Source organism: Salvelinus alpinus, chromosome 32 (genome assembly GCF_045679555.1).
Source record: "Salvelinus alpinus chromosome 32, SLU_Salpinus.1, whole genome shotgun sequence".
Classification (NCBI taxonomy): Eukaryota; Metazoa; Chordata; class Actinopteri; order Salmoniformes; family Salmonidae; genus Salvelinus; species Salvelinus alpinus.
The window spans coordinates 17,862,638-17,889,726 of NC_092117.1; the positions used below are offsets into that span (position 1 = coordinate 17,862,638).

General features: G+C 43.0%; 1 protein-coding gene across 1 annotated transcript in view; it reads left to right on the plus strand.

Annotated features, from left to right (window-relative positions):
• The window catches only part of LOC139562344 (protocadherin-15-like), a 289,491-nt gene that overhangs the window by 150,279 nt on the left and 112,123 nt on the right, over nucleotides 1-27,089 (plus strand). Inside the window, exons 19-20 of the mRNA XM_071380009.1 lie at nucleotides 19,203-19,331; nucleotides 25,406-25,711. Coding sequence (XP_071236110.1) covers nucleotides 19,203-19,331; nucleotides 25,406-25,711 — 435 coding nt within the window. The remainder of the gene's footprint in view (nucleotides 1-19,202; nucleotides 19,332-25,405; nucleotides 25,712-27,089) is intronic.

Consider the following 27,089-nt stretch of genomic DNA (forward strand, 5'->3'; position numbering starts at 1 on the left):
AACCGAAGTCAATGTAGTATGGAGGCCTACCTCCAGTTTCCAAACTATCATCAATGTTGAAAAAATGCTTGATTATACTTCTGTATTTTGACAAGCTAGGATGAATCAGGTGTAACTGCTTGGGAAGTTGGGATGTGGTTAGCTGGCAGGCAGCAGCTGCAGGAATACCATCCTTTCTCCCTGTCTCTGGGATGGTTGTATGTCAGGGAGAATGTTGGACTATCTAGCTATCAGTTTTTATCCTGCTTGTTTGATCCTGATCTTAATTCAAATTATTTTCCATTCGGTCTAACAAATAATTGCTTATTACCAATGTGGTATTGTGAACACATCCTGGCTGCTGTGTGTGCTTGTTTGCAAAGAAAAAAATATATGTATACATCTTTGACAGTGCTACTGACTAGTGGTGGCGCTTGGCTTGCGCAAACAAATTATTTGCTGTGTATATTTTTTGACACGCAAAGACCCAAATGGCGTTCCATACTTGCAGAACCCATAAATCCTCAAAGTTCCAGAATGGACTGAAAAATGGCAGCCATATTGGTCAGGGAGAAATCCAAACCATTCTAATTGGAATGAATGGCAATAGAGCCATAATCCTAATTTTACATATGCAGGAAAATAAACATAAGGCATGTGATATTTCAGAAATTGCGCAATAGAATAAATGTCAACCTGAAATATTGTAATATAATTATAAATACAATTGATACAGGTTTTATACACATTTTCTGTATAAATAGCCTCTAAAATACATGAAGCTGTACTTGTTGCATTTACATTTACTTGTCTATCATCAACTGATTTCAGCCAGTGTATGGATGTCGATTGACTGCATTGTTTGAATGGAATGTTGGCATATTTGCAGTAAATTTGAAAAAATTAATGTAATCATTCCTTTAAAACTATCTGGTTTGCTAGGTAACAAACATACAATCCAGATCAATTCTTCAAATTCATTATTTTACACTATCTTATCACAGCACTGGCAAACCTTGGTTGACCAACCATATAAATATGATCAGGGATGTAGTGGAGTGTAACTGTCATTTACACAGCTTTTTATTTGTGAAACAGCATTTACTCACCTTTTTATTTTGTTAATTAGCCTTTACCCACTTATTATTGTGTTCCCAGCATTGATCAGAGCTCAGAACGCTTATATTCTTTATTACTGAGTTATTATCGCGCCTGCCTCTTTGCGAACGAGTGGAATCATTCTATTCAACCAGCTTATATGAACAGGAGTTAGCATTTAGCAGTCACTTATTCTAAACCTGAAAAGGGATAACTTCTACATGTTATGCAGCGAAAACATATATCCAAATTGGACTTAAGTAATCACATTGTGGGCCTGTTACAATACATAAATCATGACAGATTTGACGAATATCCACTTTGCTAGATCAGACTTGTTGAATGCGTGCCAATCCGGCGCCTTTTTCTATCCCCCACGGTCTGCGTTCCATTGATCTCCTTACCGCATGTATGGTAGGACCCCCCTCCCGATTCCCCTCCACTCAAACAGTCAAATCTACAACCTCATCTTCAGGCTTCAGGCAAGGACACACCATTACACATTCACAGCACCAAATATATCAAGCAGATGCAAGCGTGTAGCTACATATCCAACTCAAATGTTGCTAGCAGACACTGACTATTGAGGTCAGATCACAGACTATTGAGGTCAGTTATCCAAATAACATGTTATTTGTCACATACACATGGTTAGCAGATGTTAATGTGAGTGTAGCGAAATGCTTGTGCTTCTAGTTCCGACAGTAAAGTAATATCTAACAAGTAATCTAATAATTCCCCAACAACTACTTAATACACACAAATCTAAAAGGGTGAATGAGAATATGTACATGTAAGTATATGGATGCGGCATAGGCAAGGTGTAACAGATGGTATAAAATACAGTATATACATGTGATATGAATAGTGTAAGATATGTAAACATTATTAAAGTTACATTATTTAGAGTGCATTGTATAAAGTGACTAGTGATCAATTTATTAAAGTGGCCAGTGATTGGGTCTCAATGTAGGCAGCAGCCTCTCTGAGTTAGCAGTATGATGGCCTTGAGATAGAAGCTGTTTTTCAGTCTCTCTGTCCCAGCTTTGATGCACCTGTACTGACCTCGCCTTCTGGATGGTAGCGGTGTGAACAGGCAGTGGCTCGGGTGGTTGTTGTACTTGATGATCTTTTTGGCCTTCCTGTGACATCGGGTGCTGTAGGTGTCATGGAGGGCAGGTAGTTTGCCCCTGTGCTGCGTTGTGCAGACCGCACCACCCTCTGGAGAACCTTGCGGTTGAGGGTGGTGCAGTTGCCGTACCAGGCTGTGATACAGCCCGACAGGATGCACTCGATTGTGCATCTGTAAAAGTTTGTCAGGGTTTTGGGTGACAAGCCAAATTTCTGCGCTGTTGCGCCTTCTTCACCACACTGTCTGTGTGAGTGGACCATTTCAGTTTGTCTGTGATGTGTACGCCGAGGAACTTAAAAAACGTTCCACCATCTCCACTGCTGTCCCTTCAATGTGGATAGGGGGTGCTCCCTCTGCTATTTCCTGCATTTGACTCCATCAATGCAGGAAATTAATGGAAATTGAATTCATAAATTTAAACAATCCCCGTGTGAAAAGAATGTTCAGTATACAATTAATGATCAGCTTTTCATTCGTTTTCAGAAATCAAATAACCCCAAATTAATAGCCTGCAGGCTAGTATAATATTATGTTGCCAAGTTGACTAAAGAACTAACCCATCATCCATAGAGACTAAGTACTGTTGGTAGATAATCCACTGTACTTAACCCTCAAAAGGCTACTCTCCTCTATGTTATCCTCACAAATAATCCTGATAGGTATCAGTCTGGTGTTTTCTGTAATGCCCTTAGTGATCGTGTGCGTAATGGCTGCTCAGTGAAACGACCTGTCCTGATTTGTCATAGACGCTTACTAAAAAACTTTAATGAGCAAGTCTTCCTTCATGAACTGGCCTCTGTATAATGGTTAAGAATCAGCTTGATCCCCCTCTGTCGAAGACCTTCTTTTTTATATTTTCAGTGGTATTGTTAACGAACACGCCCCCATAAAGAAAATGAGAATAAAAAACAGGTTCAGCCCCTGGTTCGACAGTGATCTTGCAGAGTTACTCCACCTCAAGAATTGCATTTTGCGAAAGGCTCGGCACACGCATACTCAGGCTGATTGGCTCTCGATCAGGCAAATGAGAAATAACTGCCTTCAGGCTATCCGGAGGGCCAAGGTTAGTTACTTTCAGGAGCAGTTCTCTCTCTGTGGGTCTAACCCCAAGACATTCTGGAAAATGGTTAAAGACCTGGAGAAAAAACCCTCCTCCTCACAGCTGCCCATGTCCCTTAATGTTGGTGATGTGGTTGTTACTGACAAGGAGCACATGGCTGAGCTCTATAATCACCACTTCATTAAGTCAGGATTCCTATTTGACTCAGCCATGCCTCCTTGCCCGTCCAACATTTCCTCATCTCCCACCCCTTCTAATGCAACTAGCCCTGACGCTTCTCCCTCTTTTTCCCCTGCTCCGCTACAAAGTTTCTCCCTGCAGGCAGTCACTGAGTCCGAGGTGCTAAAGAAACTCCTGAAACTTGACCCCAAAAAAACATCTGAGTCAGATGGTTTAGACCCTTTCTTCTTTAAGGTTGCTGCCCCTATCATCGCCAAGCCTATCTCGAACCGTTTTAACCTGTCTCTCCTTACTGGGGAGGTTTCCATTGCTTGGAAGGCATTTTGAGCCACGGTTTGTCCTTTATTTAAAGGGGGAGATCAAGCTGGGAATTAACGGAAATATATGCAAATTAATAAAACAAAAGAAAGGGAATATTGAATTATCCCCAATAATCCATCGCATCTCCCAAAAACGTTTTCAACATACATCTGTAAAATTATAGTCTAGAAAATAAAGCTTTGGTTGTCTTCCTCTCAGGCTTCCATGTCTTCTCCCTGGACCTCCTCAATGTTCCTCTCTTGAACATCAGACTCTGAGGCCTCATCTTCACTGTCACTTTCCAACCTTGTTGAGGATGGCTCGTTGTCAGGCTCAAAAAGCCTCAAATTTGCCCAGATGGCCACCAATTTTTCAACCCTTGTATAGGTCAGCCTGTTGCGTGCTTTGGTGTGTGTGTTCCCAAACAAGGACCACTTGCGCTCTGAGGCGGCTGATGTTGGTGGGATTTGGAGGGTGATGGAGGCAACAGGGTAAAGAGCCTCAGATCCACAAAGTCCCTTCCACCAGGTGGCTGATGAGGTATGTTGTCACGACTGCCATATTGCATCTCCATCCCAAAGCCCTTGCTTGGAAGTGTACTTCGCCAGACTGCCAAGAACCTTGCCCTCATCCAGTCCAAGATGGCGAGACACGGTAGTGATGATACCATAGGCCTTGTTGATCTCTGCACCAGATAGGATGCTCTTGCCAGCATACTTGTTGTCCAATGTGTACGCTGCGGCATGTATGGGCTTCAGGCAGAATTCTTCATGTATTTCAGAACTGCAGATTCCTCTGCTTGGAGCAACAGTGAAGTGGGCAGGGCAGTACAGATTTCTTCTCTTACATCTGCAAGCAGAGTCTGAACATCAGACAGGATGGCATTGTCTCCCTCAATCCATGCAATGGCTACTGCTATAGGTTTCAGGAGTTTCAGGCTGCTTACCACTTTCTCCCAAAATACATCATCCAGGAGGATCCTCTTGATGGGGTTATCCATATCGGCAGACTGTGATATGGCCATTTCTTGGAGAGACTCTTTCCCCTCCAGGAGACTGTCAAACATGATGACAACACCACCCCAACGGGTGTTGCTGGGTAGCTTCAATGTGGTGCTCTTATTCTTCTCACTTTGCTTGGTGAGGTAGATTGCTGCTATAACTTGATGACCCTTCACATACCTAACCATTTCCTTGGTTCTCTTGTAGACTGTATCCATTGTTTTCAGTGCCATGATGTCCTTGAGGAGCAGATTCAATGCATGAGCAGCACAGCCAATGGGTGTGATGTGAAGGTAGGACTCCTCCACTTTAAACCAAGCAGCCTTCATGTTTGCAGCATTGTCTGTCACCAGTGCAAATACCTTCTGTGGTCCAGGGTCATTGATGACTGCCTTCAGCTCATCTGCAACGTAGAGACCGGTGTGTCTGTTGTCCCTTGTGTCTGTGCTCTTGTAGAATACTGGTTGAGGGGTGGAGATGACGCAGTTAATTATTCCTTGCCCACGAACTTTCGACCACCCATCAGAGGTGATTGCAATACAGTCTGATTTCTCCATAATTTGCTTGACCTTCACTTGAACTCTGCATTCGGCAAATTAGTTGATAAAGCATATCTGGTTGGAGGGGTGTATGCTGGGCGAAGAACATTCAGAAATCTCTTCCAATACACATTGCCTGTGAGCATCAGAGGTGAACCAGTTGCATACACAGCTCGAGCAAGTCATTCATCAGCATTTCTCTTACTACGTTCCTCCATTGAGTCAAAAAAACGTCTGATTCCAGGAGGAATATGAGCTGTTGCTATCGATAAGGTGTCTGCTTCATAACTTTCACCTCAAATAGAAGTAGAGGGGCTTTTGTCAGAGGTTGCTTGTTGTGAGCACTGAGGGAACTTTATGCACTTGACCAGATGATTCTGCATCTTTGTTGCATTCTTCACATATGGTTTGGCACAGTATTTGCAAATGTACACAGCTTTTCCTTCTACATTAGCTGCAGTGAAATGTCTCCACACATCAGATAGTGCCCGTGGCATTTTCCTGTAAAGATTGGTGAAAAAACCCCAAATACAATTCCATGTACAGATAAATAGTTAAGCAGTTATATTAAACAACTCCTTTGTAAGATAAATGTTTTAAAATGAAACATGTATGGAAACAGGTGAATTAACACTTTTCAGGAGGCTTAAGCAAGTTAAAACCCACATGGTAACAAAAACTAACTAGTAGGAATTGTTAACACGTTAGAAATGATTTAAACACACTTTGCTGTAGGCTACTATTTACTAGTTAATAAAAAATCATGTATGTCATATAAAATATATTCATCCCACCCAGTATTGTGATCAAAACTAACCAGAAAGCATGTAGTTCTTGGCTCAGACAGTGTAGTAGTGTGGGCTCAATAGCATCTCATTAGTGTGCAAGAATCAGCTGTACATGTGATGGAAGAGTGCACTGTACATGTGATGGAAGAATGCACTGTGCATACAGAGGGTTGCAATTCCATTGAATTGGGGATAGTTTAACCAAAATATGCCACAAGACATATAATTGCCTTACAGTATGTGTATCCCACAAAAAAGGTTCACTGTTATAAGCTAACTTTTTAAAATGAATTTAAGCAAAATTCCCCAAATTCCAGGGATTAACTTCCTTGGAAAAATTCCCCAAAAATTCTGGAAATTTACCAGAAAGTTTCCAAACCTTTGCAACCCTACTTATAGGCCTATTCTATTTTGCCCTGTTTATCAAAAGTGTTGGAAAAACTTGTCAATAATCAACTGACTGGCTTTCTTGATGTCTATAGTATTCTCTCTGGTATGCAATCTGGTTTCCGCTCAGGTTATGGATGTGTCACTGCAACCTTAAAGGTCCTCAATGATGTCACCATTGCCCTTGATTCTAAGCAATGTTGTGCTGCTATTTTTATTGACTTGGCCAAGGCTTTTGATATGGTAGACCATTCCATTCTTGTGGGCTGGCTAAGGAGTATTGGTGTCTCTGAGGGGTCTTTGGCCTGGTTTGCTAACTACCTCTCTCAAAGAGTGCAGTGTATAAAGTCAGTACATCTGCTGTCTTAGCCACTGCCTATCACCAAGGGTGTACCCCAAGGCTCGATCCTAGGCCCCACGCTTTTCTCAATTTACATCAACAACATAGCTTAGGCAGTAGGACGCTCTCTTATCCATTTATCTGCAGATGATACTGTCTTATACTCAGCTGATTGTGTGTTAAACGCTCTATAACAACGCTTTCTTAGTGTCCAACAAGCTTTCTCTACCCTTCACCTTATTCTGAACACCTCCAAAACAAAGGTCATGTAGTTTGGTAAGAAGAATGCCCACAAGTGTGATTACTACCTACAAGTACTTGGGAGTATGGCTAGATGGTACACTGTCCTTCTCTCAGCACATATCAAAGCTGCAGACTAAAGTTAAATCTAGACTTTGTTTCCTCTATCGTAATCGCTCCTCTTTCACCCCAGCTGCCAAACTAACCCTGATTCAGATAACCATCCTACCAATGCTAGATTACGGAGACATAATTTATAGATCGGCAGGTAGGAGTGCTCTCGAGCGGCTAGATGTTCTTTACCATTCGGCCATCAGATTTGCCACCAATGCTCCTTATAGGACACATCATTGCACTCTATGCTCCTCTGTAAACTGGTCATCTCTGTATACCCGTCACAAGACCCACTGGTTGATGCTTATTTATAAACTCTTTTAGGCCTCACTCCCCCCTATCTGAGATATCTACTGCAGCCCTCATCCTCCACATACAACACCTGTTCTGCCAGTCACATTCTGTTAAAAGTCCCCAAAGCACACACATCCCTGAGTCGCTCGTCTTTTCAGTTCACTGCAACGAGCGACGGGAACGAGCTGCAACAAACACTCAAACTGGACAGTTTTATCTCAATCGCTTCATTCAAAGACTCAATCATGGACACTCGTACTGGCAGTTGTGGCTGCTTTGTGTGATGTATTGTTGTCTCTACCTTCTTGCCCTTTGTGCTGCTGTCTGTGCCCAATAATGTTTTCCATGTTTTGTGCTGCTACCATGTTGTTGTCATGTTGTGTTGCTACCATGCTGTGATGTTGTCTTAGGGCTCTCTTTATGTAGTGTTGTGGTGTCTCTCATGTCGTGATGTGCGTTTTGTCCAATGTTTATACATATATATACTGTATATATATATATATATATATATATATATATATTAATATATATATATATATAAAACATTTAAATCCCAGCCCCTGTCCCTGCGCCTTTTGGTAGGCCGACATTGTAAATAAGAATTTGTTCTCAACTAACTTGCCTAGTTAAATAAAGGTTAAATAAAATAATAATAAAAAACTCAGATGAGGTGACTGTGGCAGCCTACACAGCTCATCAATCCTCACCACATTCACACACACACAAGCTCCAACCGTGTTGACACTTTAAAGGCTGTACCGTTGGCACCCTCGCCATGTCTTAGGGACTGTGGTGACAGAGAGGGGAGATCACAGACATGTATTTCTTCTAATAAATAAATAAAAGGAGCTCATTAATCAGCATACGACTGATGGCCACATTCAGCCATAAAGAACTGGAGCAAGGAGATGCTTGCCTTTGATAACGCCCGCCCACGCAAGATCCACGCCTAATTAGCCTTCAGGAGCTGGAAGATGTGAGGTCCATCATAGAACAGTTAGTGTCTGCGCTATCATGAAATGTGAAGGAAGAGAGGGGGGCCTATATTGGATGTACAGTGGCAAGAAAAAGTATGTGAACCCTTTGGAAATACCTGGATTTCTGCATAAATTAATCATAAAATTTGATCTCATCTTCATCTAGGTCACAACAATAGACAAACACTCTCTGCTTAATAAGCTAATAACACACACAATTATACATTTTCATGTCTTTATTGAACACACCGTGTAAACATTAACAGTGCAGGGTGGAAAAAGTATATGCACCCTTGGATTTATTAACTGGTTGACCCTCCTTTGGCAGCAATATCCTCAACCAAACGTTTTCTGTAGTTGCGGATCAGAGCTGCACAACTGTCAGGAGGCATTTTGGACCATTCCTCTTTTCAAAACTGTTTCAGTTCAGCAATATTCTTGGGATGTCTGGTTTGAACTGCTCTCCTGAGGTCATGCCACATCTCAATCGGGTTGAGGTCAGGATTCTGACTGGGCCCCTCCAGAAGGCGTATTTTGTTGTTGATTTACTTCTGTGTTTTGGGTTGTTGTCCTGCTGCATCACCCAACTTCTGTTGAGCTTCAATTGGTGGACAAATAGCCTGACATTCTCCGGCAAAATGTCTTGATAAACTTGGGAATTAATTTTTCCGTCAATGATAGCAAGCTGTCCAGGCCCTAAGGCAGCAAAGCAACCCCAAACCATGATGCTCCCTCCACCATACTTTACAGTTGGGATGAGGTTTTGATGTAGGTGTGCTGTGCCTTTTTTTCTCCACACATAGTGTTGTGTGCTCCTTCCAAACAACTCAACTGTAGTTTAATCTGTCCATAGAATATTTTGCTAGTAGCGCTGTGGAACATCCAGGTGCACTTTTGCAAACTTCAGACGTGCAGCAATATTTTGGGGGGGACAGCAGTGGATTCTTCTGTGGTGTCCTCCCATGAACACCATTCTTGTTTAGTGTTTTACGTATCGTAGACTTGTGTCGTGACGTTGTATTAGTTAATGTGGCGACTGTTGCTCATCGACTGATTACAAGTTTCTAATTACGTGATTAACTGAATCAAGCAATTATTAACTCATTAACCTGGGGCACCATGGGAAGACTAGTTTTTATTGAGTTTCTATTTCCCAAATTAACTCAAAGAATATCAGAATATCGATTTTACCACAGCCGCTAATTAACCAGTTGCCTCTAACAGTCTCGTTCTGAACGTCGTATAGCCCGGGATTCTGCACGGACCCGGGTCTCACTAATGAATTCGCACCACACCAATCTTAGTTGAATGTTTATTTACTAAAAAGCTAAAATGATGATAAAAGATACACATACACAAAAACACATTCTAGGCTATTGATTAGAACTTAGTATAACGGGCCAAAACACTAGGGCGCATGTTACCCAAAATGGGGATTTAAAAGAGAGCGAAAGAGAGAAAGTACACAAGAGGAATATACATTTGGGTGAAATTGTCAGCTATGCTCATTCTAACCCTAGCCTTGCTCCAAACTGCCGCTGTTATGAGTCAGAATATAATGACGTAATTACTTGTGGAAGTTCTCCGTGGATTTTCCCGCGTGGACCGTTCAAGCTGCTCAATGACGCACTTCTCCTGCGCACCTCTCTAGGTGTCCTCACGATGTCCGTGTCCTTTGGTTTACTGGCCTGTTCCCTTGCTCCGGAAGGGGTCTTCGGAGGACAGATAGCTCTGTAGCTCAGAGCTCACAGCGTAAAGATGAAAGAGTGTAGGTACCACGATTCGATGGGGAGTGGAGGCTAGGTGGTTCGGCTTGAATTCACCCGCTTTAGACACCGCTACTCATCCGTAGCTTGGGTAGAAAAATATTTATTTGTCTTCAAACTTGTTGCGTTTTGGGTTCGTTGACCTTTTAGACCTTTGGCTGCAGCTCGGGTCACTTAGTCTAATCTGTTAATTCTGCACTCACAGGTTTTATACCCTCGGGTCAGATGTGGGCGTAACCGCCTTCAGGGCAATTCTCTGGGCGTACCAAGTTTAAGGGGCAAGGTATAGATTTTACTGGAATCCAATTGTAGACAAGTAACTTCACATTTCATCTTTACCGAAACATTCTCTTTGATTTGGACATTTTCCACACAACGTACAATGTATAAACAAACATCAAGCATATACGAAGAAAACTCTTAACGTTACAATGTTTTCATAATAACGTCATCTATTAACCTTTAATAACAAAACAAAAATGACATACATTTTCATATTCCATCTATCGTCATGACCACCATTGTAGTTGACGGAAACCATTGTTCCAAAGTCCCTTTATTGCATGTTTACAGTTCTGAGGCTGGTTCTCCATAGTGAGAGGGAAGGGACAAAGGAATGTTGTCCGTGGTCTCAGAATTACCATGGGTGTGAGGGGTCATAAAACCCCCACATCTTCAGACCCCTAGATCTCTCGCTCCTCTGTTGGGGTTGAGAGATAATCTGTAGGGTTGTGGTCTCCTGTAACCTGACCTGATCAGGACAGTCATGACACTTGTCAACAGAGATGTTAGCATGTTCCAGAGATTTCTGTAAGTCTTTAGCTGACACTTTAGGATTCTTCTTAACCTCATTGAGCATTCTGCGCTGTGCTCTTGCAGTCATCTTTGCAGGATGGCCACTCATAGGGAGAGTAGCAACAGTGCTGAACTTTCTCCATCCATAGACAATTTGTCTTACCATTGTTAGGTTCTTATTTTCAGAGTAGCTTAACCAAGTTTAATTCTTCCCAAAGGGTTGATACAGCTGTAATTCAGCCATTTCACACAATCACTGATATTTAACCCTTTCTCCTAGGCTGAGTCTCCTCCTACCCATCTGTACAAACATCGTTCTTTACTGCTAGGCAGAACACTAGTGATACAGGCCATAAACTTCTATTTCTCCCTTAAGTTAACCTGACCTCTACCCCCCTTCATCACTAATCCATGGCTCTTTCCCCTTATCAATGCCTGCCACATGTAATCACTTCCCTGCACTCAACACATTACAAGCTTAGTTGCACACACTATATACCTTCCTCCTATAACCCTTTATATGCTGGTGTAGACCCTCTAAACCTTAGCACTCCATCAGTGACATGAATAAGTATATTTTCATATTCTCAGATCCTAACACCATGGACTGATGAACATCAAGGCTTTTAGAGATACTTTTGTAACCCTTTCCAGCTTTATTCTTAATCTTAGGTCTTCTGAGATCTCTTTTGATCAAGGCATGGTTCACATCAGGCAATGCTTCTTGTAAATAGAAAGCTCAAATTTTGTGAGTGTTTTTTATAGGGCAAGGCAGCTCTTGTCACGGTTCATGAATCCACTGCCTCACTCTCTCTTTTCTCTCTCTATTTCTCTCTCTCTCTCTCTCTCTCTCTCTCTCTCTCTCTCTCTCTCTCTCTCGTGTTTGTGTGGGCGTGGTTCCCAATCTTGGCCTGATTGTCTGCGCCAGCTGGAATTAATTATCTTCCCCTTTATATGTTCTGTAACCTGTGTTTCTTGTTGTCAGATCGTTGTTTCTTCCCTGAGGTTGTGTCGTGTGTCAGTGCTCATTCTCTCGCCGCCCTTGTGTGGATTATCTGCTGTGCTCCTTCCTACCCAGCCGGACACACTCCCTTGGATTTCTCAGCACGCTATCATCAGAGGATGCGCCCTAGGCCCTGGGTTGGATTACGTCTGAGTATATTCTGTCTGTCCTGTTGATGTTGTAAACTGTTTCATTAAACCATCGTTGCTTGCATCTTGCATCCGCCTCTGTATTGTGACAGAACGATCTGACCCCACCATGGATGCAGCGAGTTCAACGAGTCTGACCGAATTCATTTCCCGCAGTATCACGAGAATGGATCAACAAGAGGAGAACATCTCCAGCACAGGTCGGGCAGTACAAGCCATGGCGACGCAGGTATCCCAGCTGACCCAACAATTACAACATCTGAGGGGTCTCGCTGCGCCACCTACACCGGCAGTTCCACACGCCCCGCCAGAGCTGGATTCTCAGCTAGAGCCACGGCTACCGACACCAGAGGGTTATTCAGGTGATCCGGACTATTGTAGAGCTTTTCTTACGAGATGTTCCATGCATTTCTCGTTGCAGCCACGGACCTTCAACCAGGAACAGTCTAAGGTAGCATTCGTACTCACCCTGCTATCCGGAAAAGCGGCTCTTTGGGGAACGGCGGTGTGGGCGAACCAGGACCCATGCTGCACCTCTTTCCAGACACTCTCCGAGGAGATGAGAAGAGTCTTCGATCGGGCCGTGGCGGGTAGGGAGGCGGCCAGACTACTCGCTGACCTTCGCCAAGGAGACCGTTCAGTATCGGAATATTCCATTCAATTCCGCACTCTGGCTGCAGGGTGTCAGTGGAACGAGGAGGCGCAGTGGGACATGTTCCTGCATGGGCTGGAGGACCGGGTTCAGAAGGAGATTTATGTTCTGGATCTTCCCAGGAGTTTAAATGGACTAGTGGAATTAGCCTTGAGGGTCGACGCTCGTCTGAGTCGTATTGGCCGCCGAGCATGCCCTAACAGACCGTATAACAACACGGAGGACTGGCATGCCAGCGGCGGGAACACGGCCAGTTCAGACTTCGCTCACGAACTCATGCAGCGGGGAAGAGCTCGCCTCTCTCGGGAGGAGAGGGAGAGGCGGAGATCCCAAGGACTCTGTCTCTACTGTGGTAGAGCGGACCACTTTATCCATTCCTGCCCGGTAAAAGATCAAGCCCGGTAGTAAGTATGAGGCTACTATCGGGTGGTGTCACCATAGAGAAGACCTCATCATCCACCCTCCTCCCGGTAAGACTAAGATGGGCCACCCACACGCACGACACCCAAGCCTTACTGGACTCAGGAGCAGAGGGTAATTTCATGGACTTCAAGCTCGCTCACAAGCTCCAGATTCCTATCACCTCACTCACGCACAAGATATCCGTCAACGCTCTCAATGGTCAAGAACTCCCCAACATTTCTCACACCACTGAACCTATCACACTCATCACTTCCGGCAATCACACTGAGACATTATCATTTCTACTCATGGACTCACCTCTGGCACCATTAGTTCTCGGCCACCCTTGGCTCACCCAACACAACCCCAGAGTTGACTGGGGTCAGAACTCTATATCCATGTGGAGTAACAAGTGTCTTGAGTCCTGTTTAGTGTCGGCTTGTTCATCTGTGTCTGATTCTGTGTTTCTAGAGGAGGCAGTGGATTTGTCTAACGTGCCCGTTGAATACCTCGACCTGAAGGAGGTGTTCAGTAAGTCCCGTGCTGCTTCTCTTCCTCCGCATCGTCCCTATGACTGTGCAATAGAATTATTGCCAGGTGAGTCTCCGCCTAAGGGTAAGTTATATTCTCTCTCTGTTCCTGAGAGGGAGGCTATGGAGAGATACATCTCTGATTCTCTGACATCTGGATTCATTCGTCCTTCCTCTTCGCCAGCGGGGGCGGGGTTCTTCTTTGTGGGGAAGAAGGACGGATCTCTGCGTCCTTGCATTGATTACCGTGGGTTGAATAACATCACAGTGAAGAATACCTATCCCTTACCGTTGATGTCCTCAGCCTTTGAAAGGTTACAGGGAGCATCTGTGTTCACTAAGTTGGATTTACGTAATGCTTATCATTTGGTTCGCATAAGGAGGGGGGACGAATGGAAAACAGCGTTTAACACCCCCAGAGGGCATTTCGAGTATTTGGTCATGCCTTTCGGGCTATCCAACTCCCCAGCGGTTTTCCAGGCACTCGTCAATGACGTGCTGAGAGATATGATTGATCAGTTCATATATGTTTACCTGGATGACATACTGATTTTTTCTTCTTCTCTCCAGGAACATGGTCAGCACGTCAGACGAGTGCTCCAGAGGTTGTTGGAGAATGGACTTTTTGTCAAGGCGGAGAAATGCATTTTTCATGCACAATCCGTTCCATTCCTAGGTTACATCGTCTCGACTGAAGGTATTCGCATGGATCCTGACAAGATTAAGGCTGTGGTGGAGTGGCCAAGCCCAGATTCCCGTAAGGCCCTACAGAGGTTTCTGGGATTCGCCAATTTCTACCGGCGTTTTGTTCGCAACTTTAGCCAGATAGTCGCTTCCCTTACCGCCTTAACCTCCCCCAGAGTGACGTTCAGGTGGACCGATACAGCCGAGGCTGCATTCGTCAAACTCAAGAGCCGCTTTGTTTCGGCCCCCATCCTCATAGCTCCCGATCCCTCGCGTCAGTTCGTGGTGGAGGTGGACGCTTCAGAGGTGGGGGTAGGTGCGGTACTTTCCCAACGTGCCGCTTCTGACAACAAGATGCACCCTTGCGCGTTCCTTTCCCATCGGTTATCACCTGCGGAACGCAACTACGACATTGGCAACAGAGAGTTGTTGGCAGTAAAGTTAGCACTGGAGGAGTGGCGCCATTGGTTAGAGGGTTCGGGGGTACCTTTTATAGTTTGGACCGATCACAAGAATTTGGAATATATCAGAACAGCCAAGAGACTCAACTCCAGGCAGGCGCGGTGGGCACTCTTTTTCGGACGTTTTGACTTCTCTCTCTCGTATCGCCCGGGTTCCAAGAACGTCAAACCCGATTCCCTTTCTCGCATTTTTGACCATTCCGAACGCCCATCCACTCCCGAGTGCATCCTACCCAGGACCCTAGTGGTCTCCACACTTATATGGGAGGTTGAATCGAGGGTCAGAACGGCCTTAGAAGGGGTAACGCCTCCGCCCGGTTGTCCGCCTAATCGGTTGTTTGTACCGGAGGGGTGTCGGTCCGATGTTATTCGGTGGGGGCATTGCTCCAACGTAGCGTGTCATCCAGGAGTCAGCCGTACTAGCTTTTTAGTGAAGCAACGCTTTTGGTGGCCGCTGATGGCTCGTGACATTCACAGTTTTGTCTTGGCTTGCTCGGTTTGTGCCACTGGGAAGAGTTCTAATCGACCCCCAGATGGGTTACTCCAACCGCTGTCGGTCCCTTCGAGACCCTGGTCCCACATCGCGCTAGATTTTGTTACCGGTCTCCCGCCCTCCCAGGGCAGGACGGTTGTTTTGACCGTGGTGGACCGGTTCTCGAAGGCGGCTCATTTTATTCCCTTGCCTAAATTACCATCTGCCAAGGAAACAGCGGTAACGGTCGTGGATCATGTCTTTCGCTTACATGGCCTGCCGATGGACGTAGTTTCTGACCGGGGGCCCCAATTTGTGTCCAAGTTTTGGCAGGAGTTTTGTAGGTTACTGGGAGCGAGTGTCAGTCTTTCTTCAGGGTTTCATCCCCAGAGCAACGGTCAAACGGAGAGGGCCAACCAAGATTTGGAGAGAGTGTTGCGATGTTTGGTTTCTAAGAACCCCTCTTCCTGGAGTCAACAACTCTCTATGGTTGAGTACGCTCACAATTCGTTGCCAGTGGCAGCCACGGGTCTCTCTCCGTTTGAGTGTAGTTTAGGTTACCAGCCACCTATCTTTCCCAGTACAGAGTCCGAGGTCACTGTTCCCTCCGCTCACGCTTTCATCCAGAGGTGCCATCACGCATGGAGCAGAGCCCGTGAGACTCTCCTCCGGGTGGGGGCGCGCACCAAGGCTAAGGCCGATCGCCACCGGTCGAAGCCTCCGGTATACGTCGTTGGACAAAGAGTGTGGCTTTCTACGAGGAACATTCCACTCCGATCCGTTTCTAACAAGCTTGCCCCCAAATTTATCGGGCCGTTCAAGGTCACCAGGATCATTAGTCCGGTGGCGGTCCGGCTCAAGCTTCCTCCGGCGTATAGGAGAATTCATCCTACCTTCCATGTGTCCAAGATAAAACCGGTGTTTCAGGCACGCATTAACCCGCCGGTCCCGGTTCCCCCGCCGCCACGACTTGTTGATGGGGAGACCACCTTTTCTGTCAATCGGATTTTGAACTCGAGAAGGAGGGGACGCGGATTCCAGTACCTGGTAGACTGGGAGGGTTACGGTCCGGAGGAGAGAAGTTGGGTACCCGCTAGGGACATTCTGGATCACTCCCTTATCGATGATTTCAATCGACAGGTAAATTTGCCTGGGAACGCCAAGAGGCGTTCCTAGGGGGGGGGGTATTGTCACGGTTCATGAATCCACTGCCTCACTCTCTCTTTTCTCTCTCTATTCTCTCTCTCTCTCTCTCTCTCTCTCTCTCTCTCTCTCGTGTTTGTGTGGGCGTGGTTCCCAATCTTGGCCTGATTGTCTGCGCCAGCTGGAATTAATTATCTTCCCCTTTATATGTTCTGTAACCTGTGTTTCTTGTTGTCAGATCGTTGTTTCTTCCCTGAGGTTGTGTCGTGTGTCAGTGCTCATTCTCTCGCCGCCCTTGTGTGGATTATCTGCTGTGCTCCTTCCTACCCAGCCGGACACACTCCCTTGGATTTCTCAGCACGCTATCATCAGAGGATGCGCCCTAGGCCCTGGGTTGGATTACGTCTGAGTATATTCTGTCTGTCCTGTTGATGTTGTAAACTGTTTCATTAAACCATCGTTGCTTGCATCTTGCATCCGCCTCTGTATTGTGACAGCTCTAACCAACATCTCCAATCTCGTCTCATTGATTGGGCTCCAGGTTAGCTGACCCCTGACTTCAATTAGCTTTTGGAGATGTCATTAGGCTGTTTAAATTACATATTCAATATAGACAAGAAAAATAGAATAATTTGTATGTTATTAGTTTAAGCACACTATTGTTTGTCTATTGTTGTGACTTAGATGAAGATTAGATCAAATTTGATGACAAATTTATGCAGAAATCCAGGTAATTCCAAAGGATTGAAATACTTTTTCTTGCCACTGTAGCTATTATTTTCTTCTCTGTTCTCTTTTTTTTCTCGAAATGCAACCTCTCTGAGAGTGATGACATGTATTGATGTTATAAAGCTTCGACCTCTCACAGAGACAGATGATATGTTATGTTGTAAAGCTTCGACCTCTCACAGAGACAGATGCCATGTTATGATGTTGTAAAGCTTCGACCTCTCACAGAGAGATGACACGTTATGATGTTGTAAAGCTTCGACCTCTCACAGAGAGATGACACGTTATGATGTTGTAAAGCTTCGACCTCTCACAGAGAGATGACACGTTATGATGTTGTAAAGCTTCGACCTCTCACAGAGAGATGACACGTTATGATGTTGTAAAGTTTCGACCTCTCACAGAGAGAAATGGGCTGGCATCTGATATTGTACAGGGGGGTGCTGTAGCTGTATTTGGCCCATCTTTGAGAAAAAAGTTGATTATGGGTGTAAAAAGAGGAAACAATATCAAAGATGTTCCCTGTACACTATGTAGAAATTAAGTTGACATTAACCAGGTCACTTCTCTCCTCCCCTATGTCTGAAATGCTTTATGAGGCGAGGAGGATGCCTAGCTCCCGGGAATTATTTGTTTTACATTGTATCCTTTCCTTTCCTCCCCAAGGAGGCCATTTTGCGCCATTGTGTAAGCACAGCATTGCCTCAATGCATGATGGGATTATATGTTGTGCATATTCAGCTATCTTTCCCAGTGATTTATACGAGGGCCTTGGAAGGCTGTATACTGGTGTCATTGTTTGAAGGTTAACTGCACTAAATTGGTACACTGTGACTTCCCAAATTGTATATTATTACAAGCATTGGGATACAGAGGATCCTCCCCCTCTATTGAAGGGACTGACATGTTCTACAGCAGGGTAGGACATGGCAACCCCCCCGGGTGCACGTTTTGGTTTTTACCCTAGCACTACACAGCTGTTTCAAATAATCAAAGCTTGATGATGAGTTGGATATTTGAAAACCAAAAAGTGCACCCATTGTGCAGATAGGCAGATAGGACAACCGCCAACACAAAACACTGCACGTTCTTTTTAAAGATCCTTACTGTCATTTTATTTTTTGTAATTTGAAATAGATTTCTAAGTCTTTTTGTAAATGATTGTAAAGACAATCGGCAAAGATCAAGTTTGGGAAACCCTGTCCTACAGTATCAGTCAACAACTGATCATAGTCTTGGATGCTGGGTCCCTTTTTTTTAACCTTTATTTAACTAGGCAAGTCAGTTAAGAACACTGGGTTAACTGCCTGTTCAGGGGCAGAACGACAGATTTGTACCTTGGGGATTTGAACTTGCAACCTTTCAGGTTACTAGGCCAACGCTCTAACCACTAGGCTATCCTGCCACCTTCAATCACAAATGTTCACTTGGAGTGCCAATGATAAAGTCAAATAGAACTTTGCCCTCAAACAGTTAATATTATGTGATAATAATTGCACACTGTACAGTATATCCACAAACATACTGTAGGAATGCTAACAGCCTTTGTTGCATTAGTAATATTGTATTCTCTGCATTCTCCGTGAAGATGAAGTCTGTGTGAGTTAGTTTCAGTAACTATTTGACGTAGTGTCTCAGCATTGACTTCATTACATTATGTATTCATTAGTACAGTATATTTGTATTTGCCTAGTCATCACAGGTGCTGTTCTGTAAGTCTGCTTCAGATAAATTATTTTCCCAATTCTTTTGAAAATATTTGATTCCCTGCTGCTTTGGCTTTTGTTTTGCAAATTGTCATTGAATTATTTACACTGTATCATCGTACAGAATGTCTTTGAATTTAGTTTTGATTTCTTTCAAAGCTTTCCAATCTACCGCAAATACAGTATGTCTGTCTGCTTGTGCGCGTACACATGCATGCAGGTTCATGCGCATATACACACACACGATCAACTTGTTTTTTTCTCTCTGTCTTTGTTTCCAGACCTCCACCACCACAGTGAACATAGTGGTGACTGATGTAAATGATAACGACCCTAAGTTTGACCTGACCCTGCCCAGGAACCTCACTGTCCAGGAGGAGAAGGCCAATGTGTTTGTGGGTCAAGTCACGGTAAGCACATGTAATGGGTTAAAGATGCACACAGTGTAGTAGTATGTTGTTAGAGTTCACCTTGAGCATGAATACAACATTTAAGAAATAACATTCCTTTCACCTGCCATTTCCTGGTATTTCCTTTCTTTCCACATTCCTGCCTGGCACGTCTTTACTGAGCAGGTATTTTTGTATCTTCACCAAAACCCAGCTACTCCAAAAGTCCCACCGGTGTCCACAGCAACGCATGTGGCATAACTTTAACACGGCCGGTCTCGATTGGCTGATCTTTCACCCAAAGTGACGTCCCTTATGACTGGTTCAGTTCAGCTCTGTCAGGCAGTAAGGTTTTTTCTAATTACTGTTTTAGATTAATTGGACTGGGAAATAATCAGAGAATAATTCATCCAGAGTTTTTGTGTGAGCGTGCGTGCTGGTGCGATGGAAGGACCACAGCGCAGCGTTTGTTTAGTTACCTCTGTGTCTTGCCTTGATTAGGTGGACTTAGGGACATGCTCTAATTGACTAGAATACAATGCCTTGATGAAAGATCCCAATTTTTGTTAAAATTGAGATCAAAATTATTACTTCGCCCTAGTAATGTCAGAACTTTGGTTTGAGCTGTGCTCCGATAAATGGTAGCACATGAAGAGATAAAGGGCAATTCCCCCACTTTTCAATCTCCAGCCAGGGCTCTAAAGTGCGACCAAATATTTTGCTGAGCGACTTGGTGTTTTATTTTGGGAGCAACGTGCGACCCAGAAACATCCACCTCAAAAAATCATAGAAAAAAGTCAATGCATAACAGTATTTCTCCGCAAAACTCTTCTCTACACTGTTTAAACAAGACAGGCTGAAGCCCCGCCCCCTGTCACTCAACGGGCAGGCAGCACACAGACAGTTCCTCCACGCTGTGCCTGTTTCTCTCAGAATCCACTCGACTGATTCTTCCAAAACAACAACGATACTGTTTTCCACATTTCTTCTAAAAATTAATCCAAGTTTCATTTATCATAATATTAGTTTGTGTATCTTACTCTTTGCAAAACGCAAGTTAGTTAGTCTAAGGAAGCTGGCATGTGCCTAAAGCTAATTGCTAATGCTAATCGCTAACTAGGTAGCTGGCTAGCTAAAGGCCCTTTAGCTAAATGCACTAGCTAGGGCAAAGCAGACATTAGCTCTAATACAGGTTGCTACCAGTGGTGGTGTATATCAGCATGTTGCATGGCTTTTTAACATATGTAATGTAAATGTGCGCAACCGCAACAATGTGTAATGTGCGCAACCGCAACATTCAAACGAGGCTACAAAGAAAACTAATGGGGCTGTAGCGACTGTGTTGACTTCAAAATCGGGGGTGTGAACTATGTTTCTATTCAAGCGTTGATCGACATGGTAATGGCTCTATAGTATTGGAGAAAAGTTTAAAAAACAGACCCTCTGTTACATCGTGACGTGTTATGTCGTAACGTACAGCACGCATAAAGCAACTATTTCTGTCTTACAATCGCTCTCCACCAGGTGTAGCTCTTCTCTCATCCTTTAAAAACAAGAAATGGACAGTGACGGGGGTAAGGGGGGATACCTAGTAATTTTTTGCGTCATCATTGCATGCGATCATCATTCTCAAAGCCGCTGTTTACTTCTAAGATCACTTTAGCACCGCCCTAAAGACCTGATTCAAATTCGACACAAACCTTCAAATAGATATGTAATGACACATTATATAAACTCTTTATAGTGTTTTATTTACATTTTAGAGGCGATAAGGTGATAAGTTGGACAGTTTGAGTGAAAAAAAGCAATTTTCCCACACAACATCTCTCCTTAGTTTCGCTTCCCCACCCGTCATTTTTAAAAAGACCCGATGGGGCTCATTGCCTTCTTGATTCATGCAGAAACGGGCAGCGTGGGGGTCATGTAATTGATTCTGTTGGAAAGGGGAGAAATTGTGCTTTACAATGGTATTGACAGGGACTGACTTGATCTGGAAGTATTACGTTTTTGGGGCGCTAAAATAAGGTCAATTGTATGGACCAATGCGATGTACAAAAGTGAGTGAGTTTACGTTAGACACTGGTATGGTACTGAAGATTATGAAAATGAGGTTCAAAAGTGCCGGAATTGCCCATTAATTGTAAGAGTGGTTTGGATGCTTTATTTACAAATGTATCATATGCTTATCATTTATTAAACATTTATCCAAAAAATGTCTATGGAAAAAGCTAAAGAAAATATTTCATTAACTATATTTAAAGCACAATAGAGAATACAATGAAGTGATTATATAGAGAAGTGATTATTGCTATAGTTTGTCCCTTTATCTGAGTATAAATCAATTATATTAATTAATTATTAATTAAAACAAGTTGTCAATAATCCATTATTACCTCTTAATTTAATTACTTATAATGGAATACATGGATTGTTAATTACCCAAAGTACACTGATGGATGGGCCATGCTAACTTTGTTAATATGGCCTCTCTTGTGAGGGCCCTGCTGGACTGCAATCAAGTGGAAACTCTTACTTGTCCACCTTGTTGCACGTTTAGTTGTGTTTGGATCCATTGTCCATTACGAGAAACGGTAACAACAAATGCTCAAAAAGAAAAAAGAAATATACAATTTGTCATCCAGACCAAGAAGAAATACAAACTTCCATAACTTTTTTCTTCATTCATTTAATCTATGGAATGATTACTGTTCTGCTGAGGGATATGATAGGTAGTTTATACTCCTACTGAATTGTGATGATGATTCACACATTTGTTAAGACTGATGCCTTTTCAAAATGTTGGAAAGGAGATAAGGGTAATTCCAACATCCTTTATGGGAACTGGAGCTCCTCAATTTGAGTTACTTTATTTGTTTCATCATGCTGACACACATTCACCAACCCTAGAACACCAAGACTTGTATCTCACTTTGAAGTTCCCACTCTCTCTTATTGATTATCATTTATTTTGAGTTACTCCCATAGACCACATTATGGCACAGAGATTGATAGAGTAAGTAATACATGTATCAACAGAATACAAAACACATTCATTGGTGCATTTGTAATACAAATCAAACTGTTTCTTCTCCATGGGGTATTGAAGTCCGGCCCTTGAGTTCCACAACTCTGCTGGTTGTTATCCATCTGCTGTAATCAGGGACTGACTCAGTCCTGGGACACCAAGTGAGAGGACTCTACTTACAATCAATGAAAATCAGTAATTAACCAGGGAGAAAATGAATCCTGCAATACTGGTTAGAGTTGAATAATGAAAATCATCAGTACTTCTCAACTTGAAGTCTAGTCTTCACATATGACTCATATCTCAATACTATCTTGAATGGCAGGTCCCTTTTTATGTGGGTCTGTAAACATCACTCAACTCTTTATCCACCATAAAATGGCATTGAAGTGCAGTACTTGACCCTTAAGCTGATGGCAGATGATACTTATGCATGGGTGTTGCACTGCATACTGTATTGTTTAAGTATCTTTAAGGGATGGCGTGGGATTTTGACAATTAAGCCCTTTGTCAGATGAACTCATGGATACAATTTGTATGTAATTGTGAAATTTGAAGGTAGTTTCGTGAGCCATTGCTAACTAGCATTAGTGCAATGACTGGAAGACTACCGAAACAGCATTTTGTCATGTCTTGTATTATCACCAGGTGAATGATAATGGAAAGGAAGTAATCAAGATATAAAAATGCATAGATTTAGTAGATGACCATCCCACAGTTATAACTGAAGAGGAAGTGTAAACTCTAACATAGCCTATCAGCTAGAAAGGTAACTCTGAACACATTTCTGCTAGTTTAGCTGGTTACATACTGTAATCCACTTTTATTTTTAGAGATATTTTCGCGCATCCCTGTTTGAAGATCCCTGCCTTACACGCCTTAGGGTTAACATTAAGATACTTAAACAATCTGAATTTTATGGCGCCCTCTGAGAAATGATGCACACTCTAGAATGCCCTTTGAGCCAATTAGAAATTAGTAGAATTAGCAACCAAAGTGTTTGTCTAGCAACCAAGCAAATTGGACTAACGGCTGGTATGTTTTTGTTGGAACTACTTCATAACTGTTGTTATTGCCGTGCATTACTGAGAAATAGTGCACACTCTAGAATGCCCTTCAAGCCAATCAGAAACGAGTATTCAACATTTCTTTATTAGAACTGCATCATACCTGTTCTGATATTCCAATGTCCCAGACAGTTAACAGGTAGACCTTTTGTGTTTATTCAAGCATATGAGCTGAAGTACCATACACTTCCATACAACTGGGAGTTGTAATCTGAGCACACACATGACGATGACAAATCAATTAGCATTCACGTCAGCTAAACCATCAAATCTGTAGCGATGTAGCTAATTGAAGAGACGTTTGAACATGGTATCGTTTGACATTTCTCCCCCGCTCTTCTTGATGAAGCCATCAACCTCAATAATATGACACTAAATTTCTTATGAGTTGTAAGCTACATCATACCCTTCAAGGTTCCACTTTAATTTACAATGTGTTATTTACCTGCTTGTCACCTACACATGTCATGCTTAAATGGTAATAACATAATGATGTGACGATAATTACATTGTTAGTTTCTTTGTCATTCACAAGCATGCATACTGTATGTAGGCCTACCTTTTTGTATCAGGTATTAACCAAAAGGTATTTATGCATCCACATAGTGTAGATTCTATACTTATCCACACTCACCTAGCATACACAAAAGTGAAGTTTCCACACTAGCCGAGTCGTAGCAGTTTTTTCATGTGGCAGATCTAAGGCTGCGTTTGCACAGGCAGCCCAATTCTGATATTTTTGGTGTTTTGGCAAATCAGATCAGCTCTTTTGCCCATAATTGTGCAAAATATCAGAATTTGACTACCTGTGTAAACGCAGCCTAATGAACTTTTAATGGATCTGAGAGACAATGAATGCTTGGCTACCTTAAGTTCATAAAAAACAGCCGCTAATCAACCCTGCGGTGCTAAAGTGAGCGTGTGTGTGTTTCTAGTCCATGGCAGGCTGTTATAATATTCCTAATTATTAATTGATACATTTAGTATGTATTAAAGGAATTAAGCCTGTGAACCGTGAGGTGCATAATGATGTCAACTCATTGCACAGTAATGTTTGCACATTTCAATTGACATGTTGTTCTTCCGTTTTCTAAAGGCTTAACGTCAGGGCTCAATCTTTAGCCTTGGCTTTGAGCATCTATCTGGCTGTCTGTGTAATACAAAATTAGGGTAAATCACCCTTACTCCATCTAAGCCCTCTCCCTTTTTAATTTTCCCTTTTTTTACTCACTGTGCTACTCTGTCCTTTCATAGCCGAGATCAAGAACTCAGTCAGGAGCAGGGTCAGATTTCAAAGCCTTCCCCGCCTCTCTCGCTCTTTATTTCTCTCACTCCCTCTCTCTCTTACCTTGTTACCATGATTACAACAGAAAGGAATTAGTGCCTGCTCTTTACACACAAAAATGCAGTCAGGTTCACGCACGCACGCACGCACGCACGCACGCACACACACAAGATAGCACACACTGACACACGCTGGCATACTCATGACCTGGCATATTCATGAGGGATTTAGAATTTGTTAAGCAACTAACTTTCTGTCTACCCTGAAGGATACTCAAAATGTACCCTGTTCTGCGGTTTGCCATCCTTTCCTTCTTTTTTGCTGAATAAAAAATGCAGTGTACGTTTCTGCAACGTGATTTAGCATTCAAGGAATTCCTTTTGATGAATCTCAGACTTTTAAGGAAGAGGCTTCTGGCCTTTTGAACTTGCTGATGATTAGTCATGAGTCTGTGACAAAGACACTAATCTCAATGTGAAGAGAAAATGAGATTGAAATGAACACTGGGTTTGAATTTATGAGAACCATGTCAGTTTAGTAATTTTTAAATGTACAGTACTAATTTTGAGGTGTGTGTGTGTGTGCGTTTTTAACCGTGACTATATTCATGATAGAGCACAACCCCTTGTACCTTACTGCTTAAGTATCTCCATTATTTGCCTGTTTCTCTTCCTCACTCCACAAATTGAATCTACTATCTTTTCCTCCTTCACTGCAGGCCACAGATCCAGATGCAGGGGCTAATGGTCTGGTGCGCTACAGGATAGTCAACCACCCAGGTCTTTTCACCATCACCGAGAACGGCAGCATCTTCACCGTGGTGCCTCTGGACCGAGAGGTCAGGAGTCAGTATGACCTTATAGTGGAGGCCTCAGACGGAGCGGTGGACCCCCGCAGGACCACCTTCACCCTCTCTGTCCAGGTGACAGACATCGATGACAACAGCCCAGAGTTTTCCCAGAAGACCTACGTGGTCAATGTCCCAGAGAACAGCCCTGTGGGTACCGTGGTGCTGCGCCTCAGTGTAAGTGTGTGTTAGTGTGTGCGTGTTCACGTGCGTCCTACAGCTACACTGAATATTTATGTGATTAATGAGCATTGTGGTTCTGATACTCAGTGTGAGTGTGGATTTGGGGGGAGGGGGATCTGTGGTTTCTCTCCCTCTCTCTGCCAGGCCTTGCACAGAACAGTAACGTTTTCAAACAGCTTGACTATTAAATGCCCCCTTTAACATCCGTTAACGTCAAAGCGTCTACAGCTATCAGGCGATTTGGCCGCCATTTCAACTGCCATAAGCTTCCAGGCTCTTTCGTGTTTCACACACGCAACGGAGGGCAAAACTTTACTATCTGAGGAGTCTGGTCTGTAAGAACTCTGGGTGTCTTAAGTCTCAAATGGAGTAAGACTAAAAGTCAGTTTCTCATCAACGCTCTGAATCAGGCTTAAGGGGTAAAAAAAACATCCCTCTCTTGACAAACGATAATGTAATGCTTGACAAACCCTGAGCGCCATGGAACTTGATGGAAGGTGTCTCAGGTAGATTCGACACTGTCAAGTAGGGCAGCACGATTTGGACAACATGTATAATTGTGCTTTTTTGACGGATATTGCGATTATGAATTGCGATTTTCAAACACCTGGGTGAAAACTAAGTGTCAGAGTAAAGAACATCACTTCTAAAATAAGATCATATGAATGAATACATACTGTGCTAACTGAATACAAAACCAATTTAAATATTTTTCCAACATTGTTATACTTATATATAGGATTATTACACCTGCATATTAACAAACATTCATTTTTAAAATGATCATTAAAATATAGTGTTGCGTAACACTTATTCATGAATTAACTATTATACCATAGCATTGATCAATGTCTGTTTCTGATTGGCTTGAAGGGCATTCTAGAGGGTGCATTATTTCCCTATAATGCATGCTATATTTGCACCATAGAATTCAATGGCTATAGTTCATTCCTACATGTTCTATGTTTGTGCTGCTTTTGAAAGTAAAAGTCGAATTGAAGACATTATTGGCATCGTTGAATTAGATTTTCATAATGGCAAGCTAGTGCTGTTGGTTTGGTTAGCTAACCTAACAAGTCTGTTTGGTTAGTTACCATGGAAACTACTGTAGCTATCTAGTAAACTTGCTAGCTACTTAAGTGGATGCTGAACACATTTCTACCTGCAAATTAACACATTTCTAGAGGCAAATGTGTTAAATTATAGCCATGGTATTCAACTCGGGGCTGTATTCGTTCTCTGAAAAACTATGCAAAATAACATTATGAGTTCCTATTTCCTATTTTACCATTATGAGTTCTTAAATAATCCAAATTAAATATTTATTCATGCCGCCATAGGCCATAGAAATTATAAGTCAAAGTGCCTTAAA